At 38.4% G+C, this 25,200-nt stretch overlaps 1 protein-coding gene across 2 annotated transcripts; it reads left to right on the top strand.

Moving 5' to 3' along the window:
• The first annotated feature begins 8,960 nt into the window (after positions 1 to 8,960).
• HACD1 (3-hydroxyacyl-CoA dehydratase 1) lies at positions 8,961 to 23,269 on the top strand. Of its 2 annotated transcripts, XM_057432629.1 has the most exons (8): positions 8,963 to 9,295; positions 13,046 to 13,163; positions 14,318 to 14,336; positions 14,417 to 14,505; positions 17,193 to 17,314; positions 19,629 to 19,807; positions 21,198 to 21,327; positions 21,525 to 23,269. In XM_057432629.1, the coding sequence occupies exons 1-7, from the start codon at positions 9,168 to 9,170 to the stop codon at positions 21,278 to 21,280; spliced, it is 738 nt and encodes a 245-aa protein (XP_057288612.1). In that variant the 5' UTR covers positions 8,963 to 9,167; the 3' UTR covers positions 21,281 to 21,327; positions 21,525 to 23,269. The 2 variants fall into 2 exon arrangements, with proteins under 2 accessions (XP_057288613.1, XP_057288612.1); XM_057432630.1 differs by having other exon boundaries at positions 8,961 to 9,295; positions 14,423 to 14,505; positions 21,198 to 23,269.
• Positions 23,270 to 25,200: the final 1,931 nt, after the last annotated feature.

The following is a 25,200-nucleotide window of genomic DNA, read 5'->3' as shown; positions in this document are numbered from 1 at the left end:
CAGCTGTTCACAGGGCCTTGACTATTCTGTGGCCTTTGGTTGTATCTTGCTACTTTGTTTTGTGTGACTATCTTGTTGGCTCCAGTGGGGTGTGCCCCATAACAATTTGACTTACTGAATATGACATGTTCTGCCTATTTCGGCTGTCACACAAAAAAAACAGTCATTGTCCCAAAGGACTTTTAATACTATATAGTTACTCTTAACTAGTTGGATCACTAATCAACCAAAAGAGAGCACATGCATGCAAGTGAGGCGCATCTCAAAGAGCAATATGGGCACACCGGAAGAGTGCAAACAAGAAATAAAAAAGGTGCTACTGCTATTTGCAGTGCAGAAGCACTAGGTGCAATCAATAGCACTAACCATGTTCAATAATGAATGTAATTGCATGCATCAGGCAGAGTTCTGACACATCCAATGAAAACTGAACACCAAGCCTCTTCCCACAGGGATTTACAGTCACTAGCCACTTCCTTACTTTATTAAATTTTTTTCTACTGCCTCTGGTTTTGCTTCTTTCCTTTTCTACAGCAACAGTTTTCAGCAGCTGATGCAGGTCAGCAGTGATCTATTGCTTAGGACTATTTTTATGGAATTGCGTGTTTTCTTTGGATTCTGCCTCAGTTCAACGGCATCTGCTAGATACTCTCAGAGGATGCTTTACCTCCTCACCATTCATCAGCCCCCATTATGTTCACAAAAAACATATGGTAGATGTTCTTGGAGCCTGTTTTATCCCTTCCTTTTCCATCCCTTCTCAATAGGTTAAAAAAGGAATTGTAAGAACCCTTTCAAAACAGGCAGAGCTTTCGTGCAGTAGTCCTGCAGTAAGAGCAAATAAGAGATGTGGGGAACTAGGGTTTTGGACTGTCTTCAGCCTGAAAGGATTCCCACCCAATTTTACTTCCCAGGCAATACCCTACTCAACATTTTGAAAAAGGTGAGTCTGTACTCAAGGAGCATTGTGGAACTCTCTAGTTGTCCTGGGTTCAGCAGTAGCAGTCATTTTTCTCCTTCTTAGTAGCTGGTGCGGTGCTGTGGTTTTGACTTTCATCCTGGGAACAGCACTGATAACACCGATGTTTTTTAGTTGCTGCTCAGTAATGTTTACTCTGACCAAGGACTTTCTGAGTCTCATGCTCTGCCAGGGAGGAGGGGAAGCCAGGAGGAAGCAGAGACGACACCTGACCCAAACTGACCAAAGGGGTATTCCATACCACACCATGTCATGCCCAGTATGTAAACTGGGGGCAGTTACCTGGAAGGGTTAGATCACTGCTCGGTCAGGCTGCGTATTGGTTGATGGGTGGTGAGCAGTTGTATTCTCTTCCCTTGTTATTTCCCTTATCATTATTATTACTAGTGGTAGCAGCAGTGGTTTGTGTTATACCTTAGTTACTGGACTGTTCTTATCTCAACCCATGGGAGTTGCATTCTATTGATTCTCCTCCCTATCCCTCCGGGAGAGAGGAGAGGAAGGGGAGGGGAGTGAGCGAGCTAGCTGCATGCCTGACTGAGTTTAAACCATGACAGTAGTCATGGCTCAAGTTTCTGTAACAATCTTTTTTTCTGTTTAACACAGTGTGAAGTACAGGAGTCCTTTGAATACTCTGTATTATATCGCATCTTCCTCTTTCCCTTGTCCCATAGCTCAAGCATTATTTCATAGCGCAGCAAAGTGTAGTGGTTAGAGCACTCATCCACCAAGTGCGGGGTTTGGCCTCTCAGACACAGGTGACTATTGAAACCAGCTTTTCTACTTTACGTGTGAGTTGTACAACGAGTATACTATTTAAAAAAAGGTGTGTTAAGCTTCCTTTGTTGGATGTAGTTCAGAATGTTTTTATTATTTCCTACTGCATTTGAAATGGGACTTTGCTTGCCTAAGTTAGCTATCTAAAAGTAAGGAATCTAGTTCAAAGGTGCAGTGCATCTAATTTCAGGGTAACTACAGCTGATAGAGAATGTAGCAACTCTGCACTCCCTGCGCCCACAACTATGTGCTGCCACCACATTTCTCATATTAGATTTGGAATTTGATCCAATTCATTTGTGGCTGCAGTCAGCTGATCCAGCTGAAAACTACCTCACTGCAGAAAGTTCCCTGTTGGATCATGTCAGTTATCTGACTCACCTTGCCATTAAACCGCAGCAAGAGGCAGGAAGGCATGGCTGGGGACTGTACTTCACTGGCCTGGGTCAAGAAAAGCTGGCCTGGCCTGGGGATAGCTCATCTGTTCTATTTCAGACCTCATTCTGAAGATGGCCTCTGCAACAGATTTGACTTTGTTGATTTCCTAAAGAAGCTTTAACCAACAGTTGTCTGACTTAGGGCTTGTCTCCAGACAGCCTTATAGCAAGTTTTAAGTAGGGTGGTTTTTAGCAATATGTGCTACTTTTGTCCAAAGTAAACAGCCTCACATGATCAGTAAGGACGCTTCTTTCTTTGCACACTTCATTTTTTACCATAATACCATTGTTCAGATATTGCTGAGAGATAAAAGACATGTATTCAATTGCCAGTGCAACTCACTTCCTGGATTTTAAAAAGTGTGACATACTTTTAAATTTGCTTAAGTAACTTTAATTTTGTTGATCATTTATATATATATATTTATTTTAATTATGACAAGGGTTTACCCCTACCAAGCTTAGTTACAGACTCTGATGATATACAATGATTCATTTTAATATAGTCTTCTGATAGGAAAGAGTACTTAGATATAGAAGCTTATAAATTACAGTCTTCTAGGGAAGTTCTAATATTTTTTACAGTCCCTCAGCTGACACATATCTGCATTAGACAACCATATTTCTTAAGAGGAAGACAAAAACATTATGGCCATGGAGGGGAAGGCCACTGCACTTCCAGTTCACTGCTGGACTACTACACTTGGCATAACCATTTTTTTTTAGGACATATTAGTTTGGTACCTGCTGTGCTGTAAAGATAAGGTGTATAACTCCAAAAAGTCAGGCCAGTACACTTCTAACAAGGAGGGAGATATAAAGACCAATGTTGTCTCAGGGATCAGGACACTGACCTCTATTTTAACTGCTTTTTCATTATAGTTGTACAGTGCTTTCAAAACTGGAAGCTGGGCAGAAAAGAAAATCAAAGGAAAACAGGAAGGTTCAGAACAGAGAAAGTGCCAGCAGTCCATTTAATCACAGCTTTTGTCTTTGACAGGGCAAGTACAAGATGTTTTGGATTGCATACAAGATGCTGTAATGCATAATAATACAATGATATGACTGAGAAAAAATTTATCCCAGTCACAGGTCACATGTAAATGTTCTAAGTACTGGACTATAGTGATTTACTTCCCATCTATAATCTTACTGTACATATCCTAGAATTTTGCAAGTGTCCAAGTTACATGGCTTACTTACAGTATTCATATTCTTTATTATATAAAGAGATTATATGAAACATCAGTACAGTAAGTCTGATGTCCTCTGTTATACAAGAAGTCAGTCTAAAAATATTTAATTGCCCCTTTTGGCCTTAATATTTATGAAGTATGCAGGTAGAATTATATGAAGTATATAGCTGGAATTCTCTCAAATCCATGTAACTTTAGAACTAGGCAAGTATTCAAATAATAAACTTTATAGAACAATTCATTTTGCCCTTACCACATTAAAAATTGTAATGTGCAGCTTTCTAGTTGATATTTGCATATATAGATGTCAGTAGAATGGGTTTGTATCTTCCTCAGTCTTTCTGTATTCAAGGCAGTACTTGCAAACTAACTCACATGAAGTAATACTTCATATGTTTAGACTGCAGTTTTGTTAAATGATTTTGGATAACAAGTCAAACACAAAAATAGGCTTATACCATTTGCTTTAGTAAGCTCACAGTGATGTATGGTGATAGAGCTGTAAGAAGCAGATAATCTGGAAGCTGCTGGAACTTCTGGGTGCCTGTCCTTCCCTGGGGATGCTGGCAGGAGCATCTCGCTTGCCAGCTTCCTGACGCTGCCATGGGGAACCACTTGTCCTAGTGCTTTTTTTGGCATGAACACCTGTTCTCAACATGGCCAAACTGACTGCACCCAATATGGTCACTTTTTCTTGCTGATAACTCAGACCAGTTTTCAACCAATGATGAAGTTAAAATTAATCTTTGCACTCTCCACCACTTTTCTAAGAAGGAAAATAGAAATACTTCCACTGACCTTACTGGGAGTTAGATTGGAACACTACTCCCTTGATAAAGAGTCTCTCTTAACTCAAGTCCTTGAAATAAGACTAAATAACAAGCAAAGATTGCGTACGCTCTGAAACTAATAATGGAAACAGTCTCTTCCACAGAGATTGTAATGCTCATAGAAACGAGCTACCACTGACTGAAGTATACTGAAAATCAGAAGGTATTTTTAGTATTATTGAAGTGTTTTGTGAAACCCTGTGAAAAATATGCTTGATATCTATTGGCAAGGTTGGAAATCTTATTTACAAAAAAGATGACATTATTACATAATATTGGGAAGGGGGTTTAAGAATATCTTACACTAGCATTTTATTTTAACATGTACTTAATTTTATTCACATGCACAATACCATTTAAGTTAATGGTACTAATTTTAAGTTTTGAGCTTTTTGCATATGTATCTGTAGAATTAGAACATGAGAGTGGAGTTAACTTCCTGACATGGCCAGTCTGCTCAGTGTGCAAAGGTGCTGGCTGCACAGATGACAGTCTGTGGGACTGGTCTATACATAAATCTATCCAAGTTAGCAAATGTAACATAATATCAGGTTGCTTAAACTGCGCTATAGCGCAAAATATCCCATAAATAAAATAATTATTGTACAGAGTCAAATTAGTCTATTATAGCAGAAAGCACATTGAGTTTGGGTAAACCAAACCAGATAAGCAGTACAGTCATCTCCCTTTAACATGTGCATGTCCTTCATTATTTTAGTTTGGGTTATAGTTCTGCTTCTGAAGAGGCTTAAATAGACAATACATAAGGGTGTCCCAAACTGGTGCTTCTCAGAACGTAAAATATATATACCAGTGCTTTTCAGATATATAGAATCAGTAGTTCTCATACAAAGACTTCTAAATATTCACACCAGACTTTCTGTATTTTTGCAACAGAAATATAAACTTCCACTTTGGCCTGTGTTCATGGCCCTTGTTTTGCATTGCTGATGACTGAACTATACAGTCAGGGGCTTAATATGAATCACTTTATCTTGCAGTGGTAGTGCAAAACTCCAGCTGCTTCAAATGTGCCAGACACAGAGACATACTCTAGTTCTTCCAGCAAGATTTATTCAACCCACTCTATATCATGTCTTTTGAATGCATTTTCTGCCCTGTTCCTATAGTAAATAAAATGATAACCACACCTGAATGAATGCACAAAAGTGTGTAAACAATGTGTTGTTCAATTCAGACACAGCTAAATTTTGTTTACTTGCATTTATCCTTGAATACCTCACTGATTACTACATATCATAAACCTAAAATAGTGTGCAAGTACTATATATAAGTCTGTTGTCTGAATACTTTGTTCTTGCAAAGTGTGTTGGGAACATTAAGTGAAGACATGGCAGAAGAACAGGCAAAATTCAAATCCTTATTTTTTTTTACACATTTACCTTCCTCAGGATTTTAAATCATCATTTGTCATTTAACTGTTCTGAAGTATAAAGGCAATCTCATGATTCTGCAGGGCTCATAGTAAGTAATTCTTGCAGTATTTCATAACCTTCCCCTGGGATAGTGGAGCTGATAGGTCATTATATAATTTTCAGCACGCTACAACTTTTCATTTCATAGAAATGTTCCCATATTGGATAGGTAAATTTTGTAACAACAACAAAATCATTATAGAACCCTGCGTGAGAACATAATTCTCCTAAAAGCTTCACCTTGTATTTCTGGAATTAGGTTGGAAATAAACCACATTCAGATTTCAAACGTATTGAATAGCTACTTGTGCAATGGGCACCTAGAAGATAAAGATATGTCGATAATATCAATCATGAAGCAGGCCAGGAAAACAGCTTCTTTCTGCAATAACAGTATAGCAATGTTGATGGTTTGGAATTAGAGTGAATAAAGGAGAACTGCCTGTGAAAGTTGAGAATGAATATGAAACTTAATGATGTGCTCACCTACAATACAAAAGACCTTGATCTGACTGCCTTAGAATTTATTGGGAAGGTTGGTTTCAGACTGTACTTAAGTAACAGCAAAGTTGAGCTAAATTGATGAGCCAGTCATAACTGATTTTAAAAAGATGATTTAGGTAATACAATAAATGTATAGGCCTATTTAGTTCTACTGATTACATTTCTATATGTAGACAAAATCTGTCCTATGAATCATAAGGTGCTAGCCAAAGCTGAAGTATCAGCTGAACTAATTTTGCCACTGTAGAAGCACAGTATGTCTAATTAAGCAGATACTGTACTTAATGCTTTGGAAATAGCTGACATTTTATCAAATCTAAATAAAAATCTTATCGTGATTCAGAAAATACAGATTAGTAAACCACAGATGTATACATGGTAAATGATTAAAAGAATAACAACAGAAAACTTATGTAAAGGAAATTACATTTCAACCAATATATTGCAATTCCTGGAACATGTAACTACAAAACCAGATTAAAACAAAATTATCTACAGAACAAACACATTTTGGAAAAGCTGATGAAAATGATCACACAGGAACTACCAAGGGTATGAATTAGTTGTGGATTAAGGAACAAAATATTCCCATGGATCAAAACATGGGAAACAGAAGCTAAGAGCAGGTTTTCTTTATTATGGCAAAAAGAAAGCAGTTGGGTGTTTATGAAGGTTCTGTAATAAGCTTTGTACTTAATACATTCATAAGTGGTTGGGAAATGCAGACAAGTGTGGGACGGCAAAACTTGCAAATGAACCAAAATGTTTAGTTTATTCGAATCCAAAAAGGATTATGAGGATATTTAGAGATTTCTCATCAATTGGGTGAATGGGTATTGTGATGGCAATAGAAATTGCATGCTTTTACATAAAAACCACAATGTTTAAGCAAAGCCATTGAGCTACTTATCCTCACTAATAAGTTCTTAATTGACTAAATCAATTGAAGAGAAATCATCATTACAGATAATTTGTGCATCCAAAATCAGTAAATTTGAGCAAATAAATAGTGGGAAGGAAAGTAATACAGAATCCTAATGAGAATATATCAAACTTCAAAAGATTCTGTGCAAAAGCATGGAAAACATCCAAGGAGGGATTTAAAAATGGACAATGTTCACTTCAGAAAGCAAGAAGGATTTGTTTCCTCAAATCTGCTTTTGAAGAATCTCAAGAGATAAACGTAAAGGATATCTAAAAGTATTAAAAAAAAATCACAACTAATACTAAGAACTGGGATCAGGTCATGCCTTCCTCCATGTATCATGATCTAAAATTAGAAAGTCTTCATCAGTTGTCATAAGTTGGCAAATTCAAATGAGACAACACTTTACACATACTAGATAGTTTATTTCTGATACCCATTTCAACAAACACTGCGTTGGCAAAGCCAAGAAGCCAGAAAGGTTTAAAAAGTGAAATTCAAGTGGGAAAAAGGTGTTAAGATAGCAGAAATGCCCAGCATTAAAATAGTAAATATAGAAAGTATTTTGAAAGCTACGGAGTTTCAACCATTTTACAACTGTTGTGTTGAGATGAAATTTAGGCTCAGATTATCCCATATTTGCTCACTACATAGTTTTTTGCACTTTCCTCTGAAGCCCAAGATTGGCAAAACTTCTGAATTACATCATTCAATCCTGTGTGTAAATTCTTTTGTCTGGATTTTCTAACTATACGATTCCCAAACTAGGTTGTTTGAGACTACCTGAACATGAAAAGCATCTGTGTATATATAATATTAGTACTTTGTATAATTTTACTAGCATATACATGGTGCTGTTTTGCCAACTACTCATTTTGCTGTTGCCAGTGGGTGTGTATTTTGAGGATGACAGCTGAACATCTGTTTGTGTGCTCTGGTGAGGAGAGGGGGAGAGACCAAGTTTTTGTACGGCACATCTACTGTCTTTTAGCTTTGCCCATGAACCAAGACCATCTCGGTGTTTTTAACACCGAGATGACCTACTCCACTCTAAAGTAGGTAGATTTTGACTCTTGAAATCTTTTAGGACTGAAAAAGTAGCACTTCAAAGACATATCCTGACCCATTTTTGGAATTCATCTGTTTGTATATGTTGGTGTTTGAGGTGTTTGGGCTGAGTGGTCATGGTCACCATGCTTAGCTGTGGAAATGGGGAGCCCGAGGATACATGTACGCTGCCCAAAGTAGTGAACAGCATCCCAAGGCTACCGCAGTCAGAGCCAGATGTCAGGATGGTGGATGCAGCCTGCACCTTTGAAGAGCCACATCACAACAGTGTAGCTCAGGCTTAGGCTGCCAATCCTTTCATAGCCGGTCCCAGTAATGCTCCCTGTGCATGTGCACGGGCAGCAGGCTTAAGAGACAACATGCATATTCAAATGTTATCCTTCAGTCCGCCAGCTGGGATCTCTTCGGGACCTAGGAAGACATTTCCCCCCATCTCGGGGTGGGCCTTAGTCCTCCGTGCTAACTGACCGTGTTATTTTAGGGGACCTAACAGACTGGAAGGTGTCCTGTCCTCGAGGTCGCCCTGGCAGGTAACTGTTGGCCCTCTGCCCCTGCAGGTGGGGGCTTGGACATATCCCTACCACTCGGTCTCCAGCCATACTCCCGTATGTTCAACCTCAGACGCACATGTCTGTGTTTCCAAGAGCTGCGGTATTTTCTGTGTCTTTCCTGACCGTGGGCTACACCTGCCGCGTTTACCTGTTGGTCACCAGCAAGGCAGGAAACGCGGCACCAACCCACAAGGCGCTTCCTCGATTCATCAACAACACCGTGACTCCTGGGGATCCCGTGTGAGGGCCGGGGCCAGGGCCCTGCCCACCGTGGAGCCCCTGCGGGGAGGAGAAGGGAGGAGCGCTGCGCCATGTGAGCGGCTGGCGGCAGGCAGCGGCCCCCGAGGAAGACAGATGGGGTGAGGGACAGCGCGAAGTCCGGCTGTCAGCGCGGCCTCAGCCCCGCCGCGGAGGGAGCCCCTCCTCCCCGCGGGTGTGCGCCTTGCTGCCTGGACGGCGAGACCATGGCGTCCAGCGAGGAGGACGGAGGCGGCAACGGCGCGGTGGAGGAGAAGGAGAGCGGCAAGAGGAGGAGGCTGGGAGCTCTGGCCACGGCCTGGCTCATCTTCTACAACATCGCCATGACCGCGGGGTAAGCGGCCGCGAGGACGCCGGGGCCGGCAGCTCGGTGCCTCAGTGGCAGCTCGAGGCGGCGGGAGCCGGGTGCGCGGGGGGCTGAGGCGAGGCGGGGTCCAGGGCAGCCCCGGCGGGCCCAGCCAGGCCGGGGGAGCCACGGAGAGCGGGGCTAGCCCTCGCCTGTCGGGCATTGCCTAATACGGTGCAGCGCTGCCAGCCGCCAGCGCGTCACCCCGAGCCCGCCACAGAGGTTAAGTATAGCCGGGTCTGGAATGCCGGGCGGGGGAGCTGCGCGGGCCGCGTCCCACGGCACCGCCGCCCGCTTCCGGGCCGGCCCCCGCGCTTCGCCGGGAGCGGGGACGCCAAAGTGCCCCTCGATGTCCCGGAGGGTCCGGGCGCGGAGGAGCCCTGGGGCTGTGCCGGGCTGATCCGAGTGTGAGCTCACGCCCCGGGCTGCCGTGCGGGGCGACTCCTTCAGGTCCGTGAGTCCTGGGTCAGGGAGAGCAGAGTCCGCACCGGCTCCTTGCGGGGCAGATGTTCCGCCGCCGGGCAAACAGGGATGGGCAGCGGGGAGAGGTGTACAGCCCCGGGGCTCGCCTTAGCTTGTGCTGCTTGCAGCCGTGCTCTGCTGTGGGGAAAGTGGGTACTGACTGGTAAAAGCACTCAGGTTTATGCTGTTTGTGCTTGAAGCACGTATTTTCACTTGAAAATTTGTCCGGGTCATGATCTCTTGAGGGGGGAAAAAACCCCAAGATACTGATTTCCACACGCATAAAAGAAAACTAAGAACAAACAGTTTTATAACTTGCAGGGTGACATTCATCACAAGAACATTTTTACCTTAGTTACCAGTGGGTGAACTCTGCCCTTTGAATCTCGTAGAGCAAAACTGATATGCTACAGTTGAAGCAGGAGTTCAAGCATTAATGCAGAAAGCCAGGAATGCAATCGTAATCTGCTCACTAGCATCTGTGTGTCTTGAGCATGTACTCAAGTCCGTTCGTACACTGCAGCAGCGCCTGACTTTTGAAAAGTGCATTTACCCAATTCTTTTTCTAGCTGGCAGGTTAATGTTACCTCATTGAATTCCCAGCCTCGTGTTCCATGTGTGAATTTGCTAATTAACGCTGACTCTTGCCACTGACTTTTATATATCTGTAGAAGATTATCGAACCATATTTGTTTTGACCTTAGGTGCTGGTTCAGAATCTCCCACTCTCCCATCTTCCAGTAATATCAAAAGGGATTAAGACATGCACAATTGCATATTTTATGTGGAAACAGAGAAATAAGAGATAAAAACAAATTCTTATCATCTTTTATGGATACAATTTAGAAGAAAAATAAACATTTCAAATAGAGCAATATTTGGCAGGGGCACTGCATGGGATAAATAAGTAACAAGCACAGTGTTTGTCCAGACAGTGTAATGCAGCAAAGCATTTCTAGAGTCTTAACAAAGTAATATACAACTGCACGTTAACAATGACTCTAATAAAAACTGTGGCTTATCTTTCTTTCTAACAAAGGTTTAAGGGATGAAAAGGACAGATCAGTAGCAGTGACAGATCAGTACCCAATTTTACTGAAAGTCCCAAACGGAAATGCTGCGTTCATTATGGGAAGTGTTTTCCATTTCGCAGTGATGTGCAATACTGGGTACAAGAGCTTTCCTGAGACCCAAAGTCAAAGACACTGGCAAATAAATAAATCAATTAACAGAAATCCATGTCCAAATAAAAATTTATTTAAGAAAAACGTATTTGCAGTCTTAGCTTCTGAGTGTAGTCCAAGATTACTTCTGTTTGCTACCCTTTTGCTACAGAATGAGATGCAGAAAATGCCTTGTTAGGTTAGATGTATTATGACTTCCTGGGCTGAGGCTGGGACAAGAGCTGTTGCTGTCACCATTCATACTGCCAGCTGCATGTAAACTCACTGTCACCTTCCTCTTGTCAAGTACTTCACTAGAAAACATGGCAGCTTTACTGTGACGGACTAACACTGGTATTCCAATAATTCCTTGTTTCCACAGTAGTGGGTTGCAAACTCATATTAATGCACTCAGATTTAAAATCTGTTATAAAATCTTGGTAACACTTGTGGGGGCAAATTTTGGAGCTCGGGCAGATCAGATTCATGGGCTTATAGTAGAAAGGATCAGGGAGAGGAATGGTTCCTTCCACGTGGGGAAGCCTGACTTAACTCTATGTGAGTTTGAAATGCTGTCATGAAGTGCTAGAATGGACCATGCCAAGTGACAGCGTAGCAGAGGCCACCGTGCGTAAGCATTAAGGGGCTGATACTGAAGCACATGCCATCTGAGGTGAACAGAGGGCTGTCACGATCCATGCGACTCTCATGCCATTACAGCATAGCAGGTCTGACTGCAGATCAGTATTTCCTTGTGCCCTGTTTCTGGTACTAGCTTAATACCTTATGATTAGAGAAGGGTATGAGAACAGGAGATGTGTTAAATATTTATCCGAATGTTTATATAAACATTTATCTGAACATTTACGTGCTCTCTCAATCTGTCTCTGAGTATTTCTCAGCATCCTTGCTGTATCTTTGTGTAGAGTGAAAGCAATGAGTAACTGCTCCTAATATCATCAGACAAGAAGTTAAGATAGAGTTATTTTAATTTTTGTATCTTTAACTCTTAAAATAGCCATCCATAGCTGTGGATATGCCTGTAACTGTATATTTAAGAATTTTTTGTACTTTCTTTGTCTGTGTGCATCGAAACCTGAAATTTCAAGGCATCTAGCTATCATGATGTTTGTAAGAATGTGCTATAGCTCTGCATTGAGGGTGGAATCGATAGTGTGCCATTTTGAAAATCTTAATTATATGAACATGAGTTAATTATGTGGAAGGAATTGCATATGCCTTAGGTTATTGTTCTGGGTCTGTCTGGGGTGGGTGGTGGGGATCAACTCACCACAGTTTAGAAGGCTGGTGGTTTTTTTGGTCTCAGTTTTTATCTGAGATTTCAATGTAAGTTTTCTACTAAATTCCATTTGATCAAAATATACTGTTAATTTCTTTCTTTCACATTGGAAAGGCTATCAGTTGGTGTCATTGATGAGTTTTCTTCCAAAAAAAATGATTTGCAAGCACCACAAATGTGCTAGTTAAAGCCAGGAGCACAGAGCACTCATCTTTCAGCACTTTGGAGTCTGGTTTTCAAAGATGAGTTCTCAACACTTTTGAAAACTGAATCGTAATGTTAACTTTAGTTGTACAGTCACAAACAGAAGTATTTGGATCACTAGTAGTTCTGACAATTGTGAGTTGGGGTGTCATGAAAAATGTTAAAATGGTGTGTGTAGGTTCCAGTCCTTTCCTTGTATGCACCTATGACCCGTAACAGTAGATTCAGCGCTGTGTTCGTCGCATATTTTCCAATAACTAATTTACAGTAGAAATGAATGAGGATTTAATAGTAAAAATATGTAGTCACTGCTAGTGAAAACTCTGATGGATCCATGGTTTTTGGGGGGTTGTCATCATCATTTCAAGTTAATCCTCTGAAGGTAAATAAGTCATTCTCTGTCGTTCTCCAGTTAAAGAGATGAGTGTAATGTTTACGTAACATTATATAATATTTATGTCTAAAGATATTTTTAATGAACTTCTAAGAACGTTGACAAGCAAAGAACCAAAGATATTATGTGAAGAAAATATTCTACTAAATTATTTATGCTGGATGGATATTTTTAGAATTCTAATTTGAAATGTATCCATTCTCTTTCTTTTGTAGGTGGCTGGTATTAGGTATTGCCATGGTGCGGTTTTATATACAGAAAGGAACACATAGAGGCTTATTCAGAAGTGTTCAAAAGACACTTAAATTTTTCCAGACATTTGCTTTGCTTGAGGTAAATCTTAAACATAAGTTTGCTTTACTGGATACTGCATATCATAAGCAAAACAGATTTTTAACCTGGATTTAGTATCAAAATATTATATTAGTACTTGAAGTCTGTTCAAATTGAATTATAATATTTCTTTAAAACAAATACTGCCTGGGAACTGCTTTGGTTTGAGAGTCTTTAACTCAAAAGGCAAAATCTCTGAAGGCATTCCAGTCAGCAGATCAACCTTCTTGTGTAGTAGATAGCTCGTGTCCACCTCCATTCCTTATACTGGACTCATTATCCTTATGTGCCTTTCCTGCTTCTGCTTGTTTCCAGACTTGATCATGTATAATCCATTCCAACAGGGTCTGTGCAGTTGTGCAAAGTATTCTTTAAATAATACGACTTTTGCTAACAATGCTCTAGTGGTCTCAGTTTATGGTATGTCTGTGAATGAAACTGTTGGGTGTATTGAGCACTTACAGTTCTTTCCCAGGCACAACAAAGAGTGCCTATCTGAGTTTTAACTTTTTTTCCTCAATCTGTCTACAACATGTACTGTGTTCAAGCATAAATGTTAAAATCACGTGGCCAGCTCTATATAGGCTGTTATACTATTAAACTTTCATAGCAAGTAATTCTACTCAAATCTGTCAAAATAATGAAAAGCACTCTACTTGCTAATCATTACTGACAATACAATAAAAATACAACACAATGTAAAGAAAATACAATAAATCCGAAGCTTCATTGCTGCCATTGGAAAAATTATAATAACGTTATTAATCTGTAATACAGAACATTTTAAAATTGCTATGCTTTCAGCATCCCTTATGTGACTCCCTCCCCATTGTCCTGTAAAATTATTCTTTGAATAAGGTAATGGAAGGGAAGCTTACTAGTTCAAAAAGTAAATGCTTTGTAAGTATTAAAATATGTAATATATACAGCTAATTAGGAAAATCTCTTTTATGTGTTTGCACACAGATACTGAGCCCGTCACAGCACTGGTTGCCAGGGCTCTGATGTGTATTTCTTTTAAAGATTGCTAGTTGAAAACAATAAAAACCAGTTCTTAAGAATTAAACCTAGGTTTATATTAACATCAAAAGACCATGTTTATAGTGTAGATAGTGACATACTGTACATCAGTAACCTCTTATTTTTATTTACAGGTAGTCCACTGTGCAGTTGGTGAGTTCTTTGTTTAGTTTCTCTTGGAACTACTTAAAATGTGAATTTTGGAGCAGAGATAACATGTTTCTCTTTTTAAGGAATAGTTCGCACGTCTGTGCTTGTGACTGGGGTCCAAGTGAGTTCAAGAATCTTCATGGTGTGGTTCATTGCACACAGTATAAAACAGGTATGTGCTTGAGCAAGTCATGTTTTGATTGGTTTTAAGAAGAAGCTATTAATACAGTTCTCATTTCATAAGGAAGGCCAATTTAAAAGTTAATTACATTCCTACAGAGAATACTTACATACTTGAGTCTGATTTTGGAAGTTGGGGTTACAGGATTTTATGTGCTTCTACCCAAGAGACTGAGCCTGGGTCTCAGCTGTGAGTCAGCATTGTCTTCACCATTGTGCTGGCTGTGGTCTACCTAAGCGAGATCAATGACTACTATGACTATTTACCAAAAAAATCTATCACATTGGAAACAGTTCCCTTTCAAAAACTTTAATTAGCACTTACTGAATTAATCTATATAAAAATATGCCTTAAATTAAATTTTCCTGGATAAATGTGGTTGGAATTTTGCGGTATATTTTAGGAACCTTCTCAAGATTTTAACGTTATGATTATATTAACATTTGCTGGCATGCATACTGCATTTTTTTTTCATTAAAGTTATATCAGGCTGTCCAGGATGCCACAGTGACACTTAAGGTCTTGTATAAATAAATTATGATAGTTTATTTGCTTGGCTGTAGGTGATTATTGTAAGTCTCGTGATTCATTAGCAGAATAAAACAAGCAGACTGCTTACAGCTAGTAGATAGGACATCAGTTCAGTTTATGAAGTCTGCTTTCTGTGAAAGGCATGTAAGAACTAAGTGATGGATTTTGAGTCTGTGCTCCTTAATTTCCTTGAAATTAAAAAGCTGAGCCATTAAACTGTCTCACCAGCAGATGGCATATGCCTTTCTGTTGGTGGAATATTATAGCATCTGCCTCAGTTGTCAAATCCCTTTGTTTCAGTTCAGAGAAGGCATGTTTTCTGCACTTCATCTTTTCCTTTACTGTTGCTTTTCTTAACAAGGAATAGGCTTTTCATGTTTTGGGTTTTTTTTAAGCTAAGTATTTTCATTTTTTGCATAAAGGAAAATGTCTCAAAGATTAACAAGTTTTTTATATTGAATGTTTACATGAATGCTGAAATATAGCACTGCATTTTGCCATTTTATTATTATCGACAGTGGATTAAATCTTCAGCAGCATATCCAGTCATTTCATTTGTTTCCTCTGTCTTCAATACAGTAGGTGAATCTGTGTCCAAGAAAAAATACATCTGAATATATGTCTGATTGTATTTCACGAATTTATTGCTTAGCAGGCATGAATGTTCAGGGTCACCTTAGGTGCTGAGAGGCATGTTAGTGATAATAGCCAGACCCAGATCTCTCTACTTGACTGGAGCTTTGCAAGGCAACAGATAGGAATTCTCTGCATACTTATTTAAAGCTCTTCTGCTTGGATTTAGCACTGTGACATGAATCCAAGTTTGGGTTATCAATGTTTGTCTCTAATCGCATGATGTTAAGAACAACCTAATTCTGTCTTTACCTTTTCTTTTTTGTTTGGACATCTTTGCACTGCAGTGTTGCTGTTTGAGAGTTTGGTGGTATTTTTATACCACCGTCTCTTTTGTAATGTTGGCAAGATCCTTTCACTAAAAGTGAACCTTCTTTGACTCACACATTGAGGGTGCGATTTTATGAGCTGATGAGCATTTATAGTTCTTCTTGACTTTTGACAGAGTTGTGGATTTTCAGCATTTTTGAGATGTATTTTATGCATCTTTGTCACCGTGTTGCATTTTATTTAAAACAATAATTACCATTTTTTGAAATCTTAACAAAGCTTGTATTACTTTATTTTATTTCACAGACATCCCTGGAGCTTTTCAGCCTTCAGGCATGGAAGTGTATTACAAAATTCCTCCCCTTTTAAAGAAAAGAAAATTACTTGCGTGTAATTCTTCTTCTCAGAAGGTAGTGTTTGTAATAGATCCCCATGTGCCTTCTTCATATTTGGGGACTTCTGTTTATTTATTCCTTAGAGTGAAAAAGAGCCAATGTTTTGAAACAGCAGAGGGATGTGCTACCTACCGATGAGGCAGTTTAATGACTCAGAACATAATCTTAAATGGAATTGTTGAGTGAGTTTACCCAAAGCTCCTGATGTACCAACTAATCTTCATTTAGTGATCTGTGTTCCAGCTCCTTAACTATCTTACAGCTCCCTGAAGTCTGCCAAATTCCATCTCCTGTGGCCAAGTTCCAGTTAGTAGATTATACTGAGCGGTTCCTTTTGTCTAAATTTTCCTGGAGACATGCGTTATCTGGTGAGGAAGAAGAAAGATAAAAAGTAAGAGAAACTCCAGGAGACAGAGTAGTGAAAGGCAGAATGGGTGAAAACTGACTGTGAAAGGAGCATATCTTCTGTAGCATTGTTTTCTTTTTTGTGGTTTTGAGGAGTACGAAAACAATCAAATCAACCAGAAATAAAAAGAGAGAGACAGATAGTATAGTAAAAATGAAGGTAGAAAATAAAGAGGAAGAGTATGCTTAATTACAGAAGTACGTATTTTGATATTTGCATAATGGATAAAGATTGCTCAGTTTGTGAAATGCTTGTATATTAGTAAATATATATGCTAAAGAACGGTACATGATAATGGTTTCAGCATATCGCTATATGCCAAAATATTCTTTCTTTACAAGATGTTAGTTCTGTTCCATGTATCTTAAACAGAAGTCTGTTACAGTTTGCACAGAAAAGAAGCTTAAGGATGAAGGAAGTGTTGGTTCTTTATACTTCTGCAGATCCAGAATGAGGAGAGCGTTATTCTTTTTCTGGTCGTATGGACTGTGACAGAGATTACTCGATATTCCTTCTACACATTCAACCTGCTCAACCATTTGCCATACTTCATTAAATGGGCCAGGTGGAGATGTCTTGCACTTCAGTTTCTCGTGGTTCTGTGCATGTTAGTTTCACGCATGCTGAGCTAATACACGGCAGAGCAGATGTTTGAGCTTTGGTTATGTGTCAGCAGAGTGAAGTTGGTTGCTTTCTGTACTTGGGATCGTTGTTACTTGGTTTAAAATGTTAATATTTTAGCTGAAATTTCGGGGTGTGATTTGTTCTTTGCTTTCTGTGTCTCATGGTCTGAACTCTGTTTTCATTTACTTCTTTTTTTTTTCTTCTATCTTTGGAGCTATCTTTTAACTTACATTATGACTCCTTAAGATGCTCTTGAATACAATACCCCAGATTAAGTACCTGTGCTAGTCTTTGTGGATTTCAGATCTTTGAAAATGTGGGAGTTATTGTCACTCAATATGTATGCGTATTATTACTGTATGAAAAGTTCTGCTTTATCAGAGCTTTTTTCTAGTATCCATGTAATGAAGCTAAATACTGATTTAGTTCGGCCCGCATAGAAAGTGTGTTCCATATCAAAACTGCTTTGATGTTGAAGCATACTTATGGTTGGTCACTAGATCACATGTATTACAGAGACTGCATGTTTATCAGGAGACTTAACTGGAAGAGTAGTAGTATCTGTAGTCATTATTTGAAAAATATCTGTAAGACAGACAGACTTACACTGTTACAAGGAAAATCTCTAACCTACATTCAGCATGATTGGTTCTTATTTAAAAGAGTGTTTGTCTATTTTCCTTTATTTTTATTTTCTAGATAATGCAGTTCTAATGCTTCTAATGCACTTCTTCGATATGTCTGATATTTATGTCCATTCCTATAATACATTGTCTTTTTTTGCTAATAGGCTTGGTTATGTTTAAGCACTAAATGGTAAACTTAAAAATAATCAGGTCTGGTTTCATTAATATTTTATTATGTAGGCTTCAGAAACGAGATATGCATTCAGAAAGTACTACATTGACAGATACACTGTTTGCCCTCAAGTCAGTATGTCTTTGAGTGACAGATTTTTTTGCTTCCTTATAATGGACAATAGGGAAAATTGACATTATCCTGGCGAGAAATGTGGTGACATATCCTATATACAAAACATTTGAGAGTGTATTATCTTTTCATAGAGTCCAAAATATCCCATCGAGATTTACAGATAATCAAACAGCACAACTGGGTATAAAGTCAGTACTCCAAGGGAGCTGGATATTTCTGATCTTTATCTTATAATTGTGAAAGATATCTGTTGTTAATGGAATAAGTATGCTCTAAATTTTTGTTTGGAATTTTCACTTTGGGGTTGTTGGGTTGTTTGGTTTTTTTCACTGCATAAAGACAAACTGTGTGTAGGTCATGCCACCGGTTCTTTTTTATACCTCCCCTGTCTGTTTTCTGACCTGTGAGTCCTCTAAGCCCATTTGCTCCTAGAAGGTTTCATGTCTGGTTGCGGCTGTCTGGATCGAGTACACAACTGTACCTTTCTCTCTGTGTGACAGCTCTCTTTGCTGTTCTCTGCATGAATTTGAGAGCTGTTCCGTAGGAGAAACTGCATCTCCATGGTACACTATGCCTAAGGACAGCATAAACCCCATTGGTTATGGTTTTCATTTTATCACCACCTATGTGGCCTATGGCATTCAAACCACATTTTCTTTATACTGAAAACCTTCAACTTTCATTTGAGTATCTTTTTCCCATTTTAAAATGGATCTGATAAGTTTCTGGCACTCTCATTTTCTTTTGTTTTTTTTGTGTGTTTTTTTCCACTTCCATTAGTGGTAAATAGAGTAGTATTTGGATTTCCCATGTGTCAGTGGGTAAAACAGGCTTCTAATGTTTCTCAACATTTTCATTGTCTTCAAAGAGATAACAATACATAGACCCAGTGTGTGTGTACTGTGACAAAGATATATAAGATCATCTGAATTTGGAATCCGGTCCTGGTCAGAGTCCTGTCAGTGACAACAGCAGCAAGACCAGAATATTTTTTAAAAGGACATTATTGCAGACTGCACATTTGTGGACTCTTTACTTTTCGATATTAGACATACAGACGTTCTGATACTTCACTGTTTTTAAATAAAAGAACTGAGGAATGCATTCTCTGTAAACCTAAGTGGTGCTATCCAGAGTAACTGAAACTGGTATTCTGTGCCAAGTCAGGATGTGCACCTTGATTTTGGTCCAGGATCTACTGTAATGCATTGCTGTGCCACTAATAATAGCTAGAAGAAATTTTAAATTCATGGGGTGTTTCTCACAAGTTGTTTTTTGTTTCTGGGTTTTTGTTTTTTGTTTTTTTTTTGTTTTTAATGCAGATACAACTTTTTTATCGTTTTGTATCCTGCTGGAGTTGCAGGTGAACTGCTAACCATATATGCTGCTTTACCCTATGTGAAGAAAACAGGAATGTTTTCACTGAGACTTCCCAACAAATACAATGTCTCTTTTGACTACTATTATTTCCTTATTGTTGTCATGTTCTCCTATGTGCCATGTAAGTATTACTTGACTATAGTAATGCTAACAACATAATAATCAATTATCATCAATTCTGGAAACAGTTCCTGTAGTTAAAGTTGCTGAGCACTGCCTACTATAAAAGCCTGCTTTCTGTTGTTCCAAGCTCTGCTGTGCTTTAACTGGGTAGACTAAGATTTTCTGTCCTGTTACCTTCCTCAGAACATAAACTATCTTAAAAAAATCAGTGAAAATACTGAAAACATTCCTAAGACTTGGACAAAGTAAAAAAACTCTTTGCTTACACACAGAAATGCCCATACCTGTGTTGCTGAGAATTTCTAGTGCCTCTACCACTTTGAAGCGATGGCTTAAAAGCTGTGCAAGTTGTGCCAAAGATTTGCCTTGTTTTTATTGCCATTAATATCCATTTACTTGTCACCTCTGAAAATCACCATTGGGAATGCTTGGGAAAAACCTGAATCAATATTCTCCAAGATTTCGTTTACACAGAAATGCACCCCTCAAACCTCTTTGAACATATTTCAGTCCCTGGTTTAATCAGATTGTCCTTGAACTTCTGGATGCCAGAAGTCACAGATCCATCGGCTATAACCAGAGCTAAGATTAGAGAGACTATGTCTTTCACCTCCAGTGTTATTTCCACTGGTACCTAAGCAGTACTGACAAGGAGGAAGCAACCTGATTCAAATATAGCACCATGAACAGGGCTAGACCAAACTAGGAAAACAGAATATTTTAGATAATCTAGACGGCGAAGCTAGAAAGAAGATGAGAGATTAGGGAGAGGCATTAAGAAGCAGGAAGATTGAAGTTTCAAGGGTCTGTGATCTGCATCCATAAAAGGTATTAATTTAAGAAGTTGACCTTGAATGTAGACTTTCACAGTATGCACTCACACTGATTTTTTCGTCACAAGAAATCATAAAGGCCATTGGGAGAGATTTATGTGAGTAAAAGATGTCCTAAGCTATCATAACATACAGTTTTGCAATTGTGTATATAACTGCATGCTTCAGGAATAAATCTAATTTTTTGTTCATTAAATATAAGGATCAAATCTATCATCAGGACAGTAATGTAATAGATTATAGAGAGCCTGGAGGCTTCTAATGTTTCTCAACATTTTCAGACTTCACAAATAGAGTATATCTGTATCCTCCTTAGTCTTGATGAAAATAATGCTTATCTTAGCACATATTTGAAGACTTCAGGTGTTGCCAGAAAGTGGTTAAGTCCTGTTTATACAAAGAAAATGTTGGAGGGAAGTTCCTTGAACATGGGGTGTACATTCTGCAGTGTGCCATAATTTTTCCGCAGTTCTTCATTATGCAAACTTTTATTTTTCTGTTATTTGAGCTGTGATTTTTGTAATCTCATTTTTTTTCTTTTATGCTTTGATCAAGTGTTTCCACAACTTTACTTCCACATGCTGCGGCAAAGAAGAAGGGTGCTTCATGGAGAAGTGATTGTGGAAAAGGACGATTGAATCAAGCCGTGTAACTATGGTGCTTTTAATGGAAAAAAAAAAAGAGGGTAAAAAACCAAAACTTCTTGGGATTTTTCTGAGTCCAAGTTTTAAAACATGGAGCAAGAATAAACAACTGTGCATCAAATAGCATGGACTGTATTATTTTTACAGTTAATACATCTTCAGACATTTTCATCCTTGGTTTCACTTTGATTTTTAATTGTTCATTTCTTCAAACAAATTATTTTCTTGTTTTCAATAGGTTGACAAATAGCTTTAAGAATTGGAATGGTGGGCTGCTGTGCTTTTTGTTCTGAAAGTTCTGTTATGACCTGTAGTCATCATGAAAAACAAGAGAGTTGATAAGTTATACTGAAAGTCAGTCTTCTGGAAAACAGAACATCAATTGGGTAATGATTTTTTTCACAGACTGAGTGGCTTAAATGGTATTTAAGCTTTATATTAAATACCTTGCCAATTATAAGTATTGTTAGCATATTGTTCAACATTCTTTTGATTACAGGATCACACTATAGAACTCTAGAATGACTTTTCAAAGGAAATGAATTCTTGATTCAAATTTAGATCTGTCTGTATTTTCACTTGTAATAGTAAAGATATGTAGAATAACAGATACAATATTAACTGGTTAAAAGTTTGTGCTGAGGAGCAGATTTGATATGCCTACCTTTCTCTGATCAGCGACTGGAATGGGACTTGTTTGCAGAGGAAGACTGATTGTCGGTATGTTTTCTGTTCTACATTTAATTCTGTATGCAGAAAAAATACAGTCTTGCATTTAGAAACTATAACTATAGTGTGATATTTAAATTCTTATAAATGGCTAAGTGGGATAAAATATATTTGAAATAGCGTCTTAAAATATCAGTTGTGCTTTAAATCATCCCATTGTGCAATTTTAATTGCTCCCTTCCCATTAATTGTTTATACTGTGTTGACCTAATTCTATTTAATGCCTTCAATAATCTGCAAGAGGGATCTACAGTATATTAATAAAAGTTGCAGATGATATTACACTGTATGACACCTGAGTGGGAGAAGTTCGATGAACTGGACTCAGCCTGAGAGATTCAAATAAAATGTAATGTGTTTGAGGAAACTTGGATACTTAATGAGAGAGAGTGAGAGAAGATTCAAATGTAATCATGTAGTAAGAAGCCTTGATAATGTCAGCAACAAAGTTGCTTCTGGCATCGCTAATATCAAAAGAAGAGTATATATGCAGAAGAGCTGCATCAGGCGTCTGTTAATCAGAACACTCCTTGTGATTGCCAAGGTCATTTCTGGAGCATGGTATTACATTTGGGTATGTCAAGGATGAGGAACTGAATCAGTCTTCTGAAAAGTCAGAGAACAGTAACAAAGTTGAAGTGAGAAAAGTCAGAAAGATTGAACCTTGAGAATGTATAATTTTTTGTTATATGACAAATATATGTAAAGGAAGAGGCTTTCTAAGTGTGAAGGTGTAACTAGAACTGATTATAAAAATTTGAAACAAGGTAAATAGCCAGTGAATATCAGGAGAAAGATCCTGCCAGTGAGCAACGAGCTGGGTTATGGAATGACACAGTAGAGCTTATCAATGCATACAGTTTCTTGGAAGGTTTTAAGTCAGATGTGATGCAGCAGTGGAAAGTAATCTTCCTTTGGCAAGAGTTTGAACTACATACTTGAATAGGCAGTTTCCATTTCTAGCTTCAATGATTCTGTGATAATACTGCTTTTTTGAAAATTGTAGATACAACTTTTCCTGGTGTATGAGGTAACTTGATGAAAAAGCAAGGATTTAGTACATCCCTAGCTTTCAAATTCCATTTTGTGCCTTAAATTTGTGGTATTTATGCATGTCTTCACTATGTGTAAATTAGTTTTCTTTTAAATGACAGGTTTGTGCTGGACTTGAGACAGAATAGTTGTATTTCTTACAATTTTAAAAGGTGTAATCTTTGTATTTTTAAGATTAAATTTCACGCAAGGTGCTATCATAACTTATTACTTCTCTGTTTTATATGCAGCTAAAATGATTAAGAGTTTGAAGTATAACTGCAACACTGAATCACAAAATAGTTGTTACACATGTTGTTACGCATGCTAGCAGCATATTTGTCCAGAGTTCTTAGAGTACTGTTTTATAAACTTCACTTGCTTTTTTTTTTCCATGAGGAACATCATGGCAGTTTTTAGAAATATTTCTCAGCAAGCGGAATAGTGTGATGAAGTACGACTAACTAATATTATATTAAGTTCTGTGTCTCTTTTCTAACTGTCAGGGCAGCTCACTGAAGACCATAGCTATCAATTAATTGAAAATGCTTTGGATACTTTAAGGATGTGATTTTGAAATCCTTGACTGGATGAGTGTATCCCACAGATACTATTCCTGTAATAAAAGGAATACCTGTGCTATAACACTCTATTATGGTGGAGCTTTTTTTTCATTGTGGCCTTAGGATATTATCATTTATCAGTCAAGGAGCTATTTTTGTATCCTTTTGCACCCATCACATGAAAAAAACACAGCACTGTTTGCTAAAATCTTGGGTTTGCACTTTCATAAAGCAACAGTGTAAAAGGTAGTGATACAATTTTGAAAGTGATTTACAGCAACAAAAAAATCTTGCTAAATGATAAATGAATATAAATACAGCTAAAAATTACTTACAGTATTGCATTCAGCATTTCATAGACCAGAGAGGTTGCCATGTAGATTACCTTACATGGCATGTACTTAGAAACAAAACAAAACAACACATTCTTTTCTTCCTCTTCTTTTTTTGATTAAAGCCTTTTGAAGCCTCAGTGTGTACCTTATCTTTTAATATCTTCTCATATATAGTCAGAATTGCAGGTAAAATCCTTTTACTGTTGACTTCAGATGGGCCAGGGTTTTATGATAGGTAGCTTAAATAAACTTCAATATAACATCATTAAACATTTAATCAGCTTGTTAAATGGACATAAAAAGTATGATTTTCATATGGTGCTCTCTTTCCAACTTCTTTTTGACACCTGTCTTTTTTAGTCTTCCTCTCTGCAATATTTCTAGTTTTCTAAAGCATTAAAATCCTCCTGCTTATGAAAGATTAGGAATGTATTCAGATATCAGCATCTTTAATGTTTTGAGTTAGTGTTCAACAAATTGTTCGTATAAAGGTGCTTTCTTACTTGTGCTAGATATGCCTTCTGGAATGGATTAATACAGAAGCTTTTTTTAATAATAGTAGATAGGAATAGGATTTTGGAAGGAGATTCCTATTCATCAGGTGACATATCCCAGTAGTGGTAATAACATACACACACCATCCTTTTTATAAAGCCCAGCTGGAAGCAGTTGGATTTCTTGAGGTTCCCCCCCAACACTTACATGATCTTCCCACCGTGAAAGGCTGTCCTGGGACAGATTGGGTGAATCGCCTTGTTTCACAGCATTGCCCAGGATGTCTAGAGGCCACATGGCCTCCCAACATGGACAGTGCAGAGGAATATGATGCTGAGAAATTGTATCTTCCACATTAGCTGCCAAGAGGATCACTGAGGCCATTGTGAACAGTAGCTGTGAACATCATTACTCTCACCTCTCACTAAGCAGAATGTGAGAAGGGAGGAAGCTCAGTGTGCTTTTATACCTTTTGCTTAGGGAACTCATGAGATCAGCTGGGAGAATCTCTGTGCACACAGGGTGTGTTACAGAAAAGTCTTTTCTGCTCGCTCAGCTATCTCATTACTATCTGTCTGTAAGCCTGTATTTTTTGAAATACTGGTATGCCAAGATAGCTGTGCCACACTGCTCTCAATTGTGTAGTTCAAAAATAACAACCTGGGAGAAATGGTGCAGTGTGCTGCTTCTGATTCCTATTGAACGTAACATTTAGCTAGGTTCATGTTAATGGACAGGTTGCAATGGCTAGTTACAGGGA

This window comes from Pezoporus wallicus, unplaced genomic scaffold (assembly GCF_028554395.1).
Source record: "Pezoporus wallicus isolate ANWC-B61680 ecotype Strahan unplaced genomic scaffold, APGP_CSIRO_Pwel_v1 scaffold_2584, whole genome shotgun sequence".
NCBI classification, from domain to species: domain Eukaryota; kingdom Metazoa; phylum Chordata; class Aves; order Psittaciformes; family Psittacidae; genus Pezoporus; species Pezoporus wallicus.
Note: the sequence above shows the minus strand (reverse complement) of the source record. Positions and strands in the feature narration are given on the sequence as shown.

What these genes read in the sequence shown, in the direction of transcription:
- HACD1 (XM_057432629.1), top strand. Translation starts at nt 9,168, where the DNA reads ATGGCGTCCAGCGAGGAGGACGGAGGCGGCAACGGCGCGGTGGAGGAG. An exon ending in AACATCGCCATGACCGCGGG is followed by an intron (nt 9,296 to 13,045) that starts GTAAGCGGCCGC and finishes TTTCTTTTGTAG; the next exon opens with GTGGCTGGTATTAGGTATTG. An exon ending in TTGCACACAGTATAAAACAG is followed by an intron (nt 14,506 to 17,192) that starts GTATGTGCTTGA and finishes ATACTTCTGCAG; the next exon opens with ATCCAGAATGAGGAGAGCGT.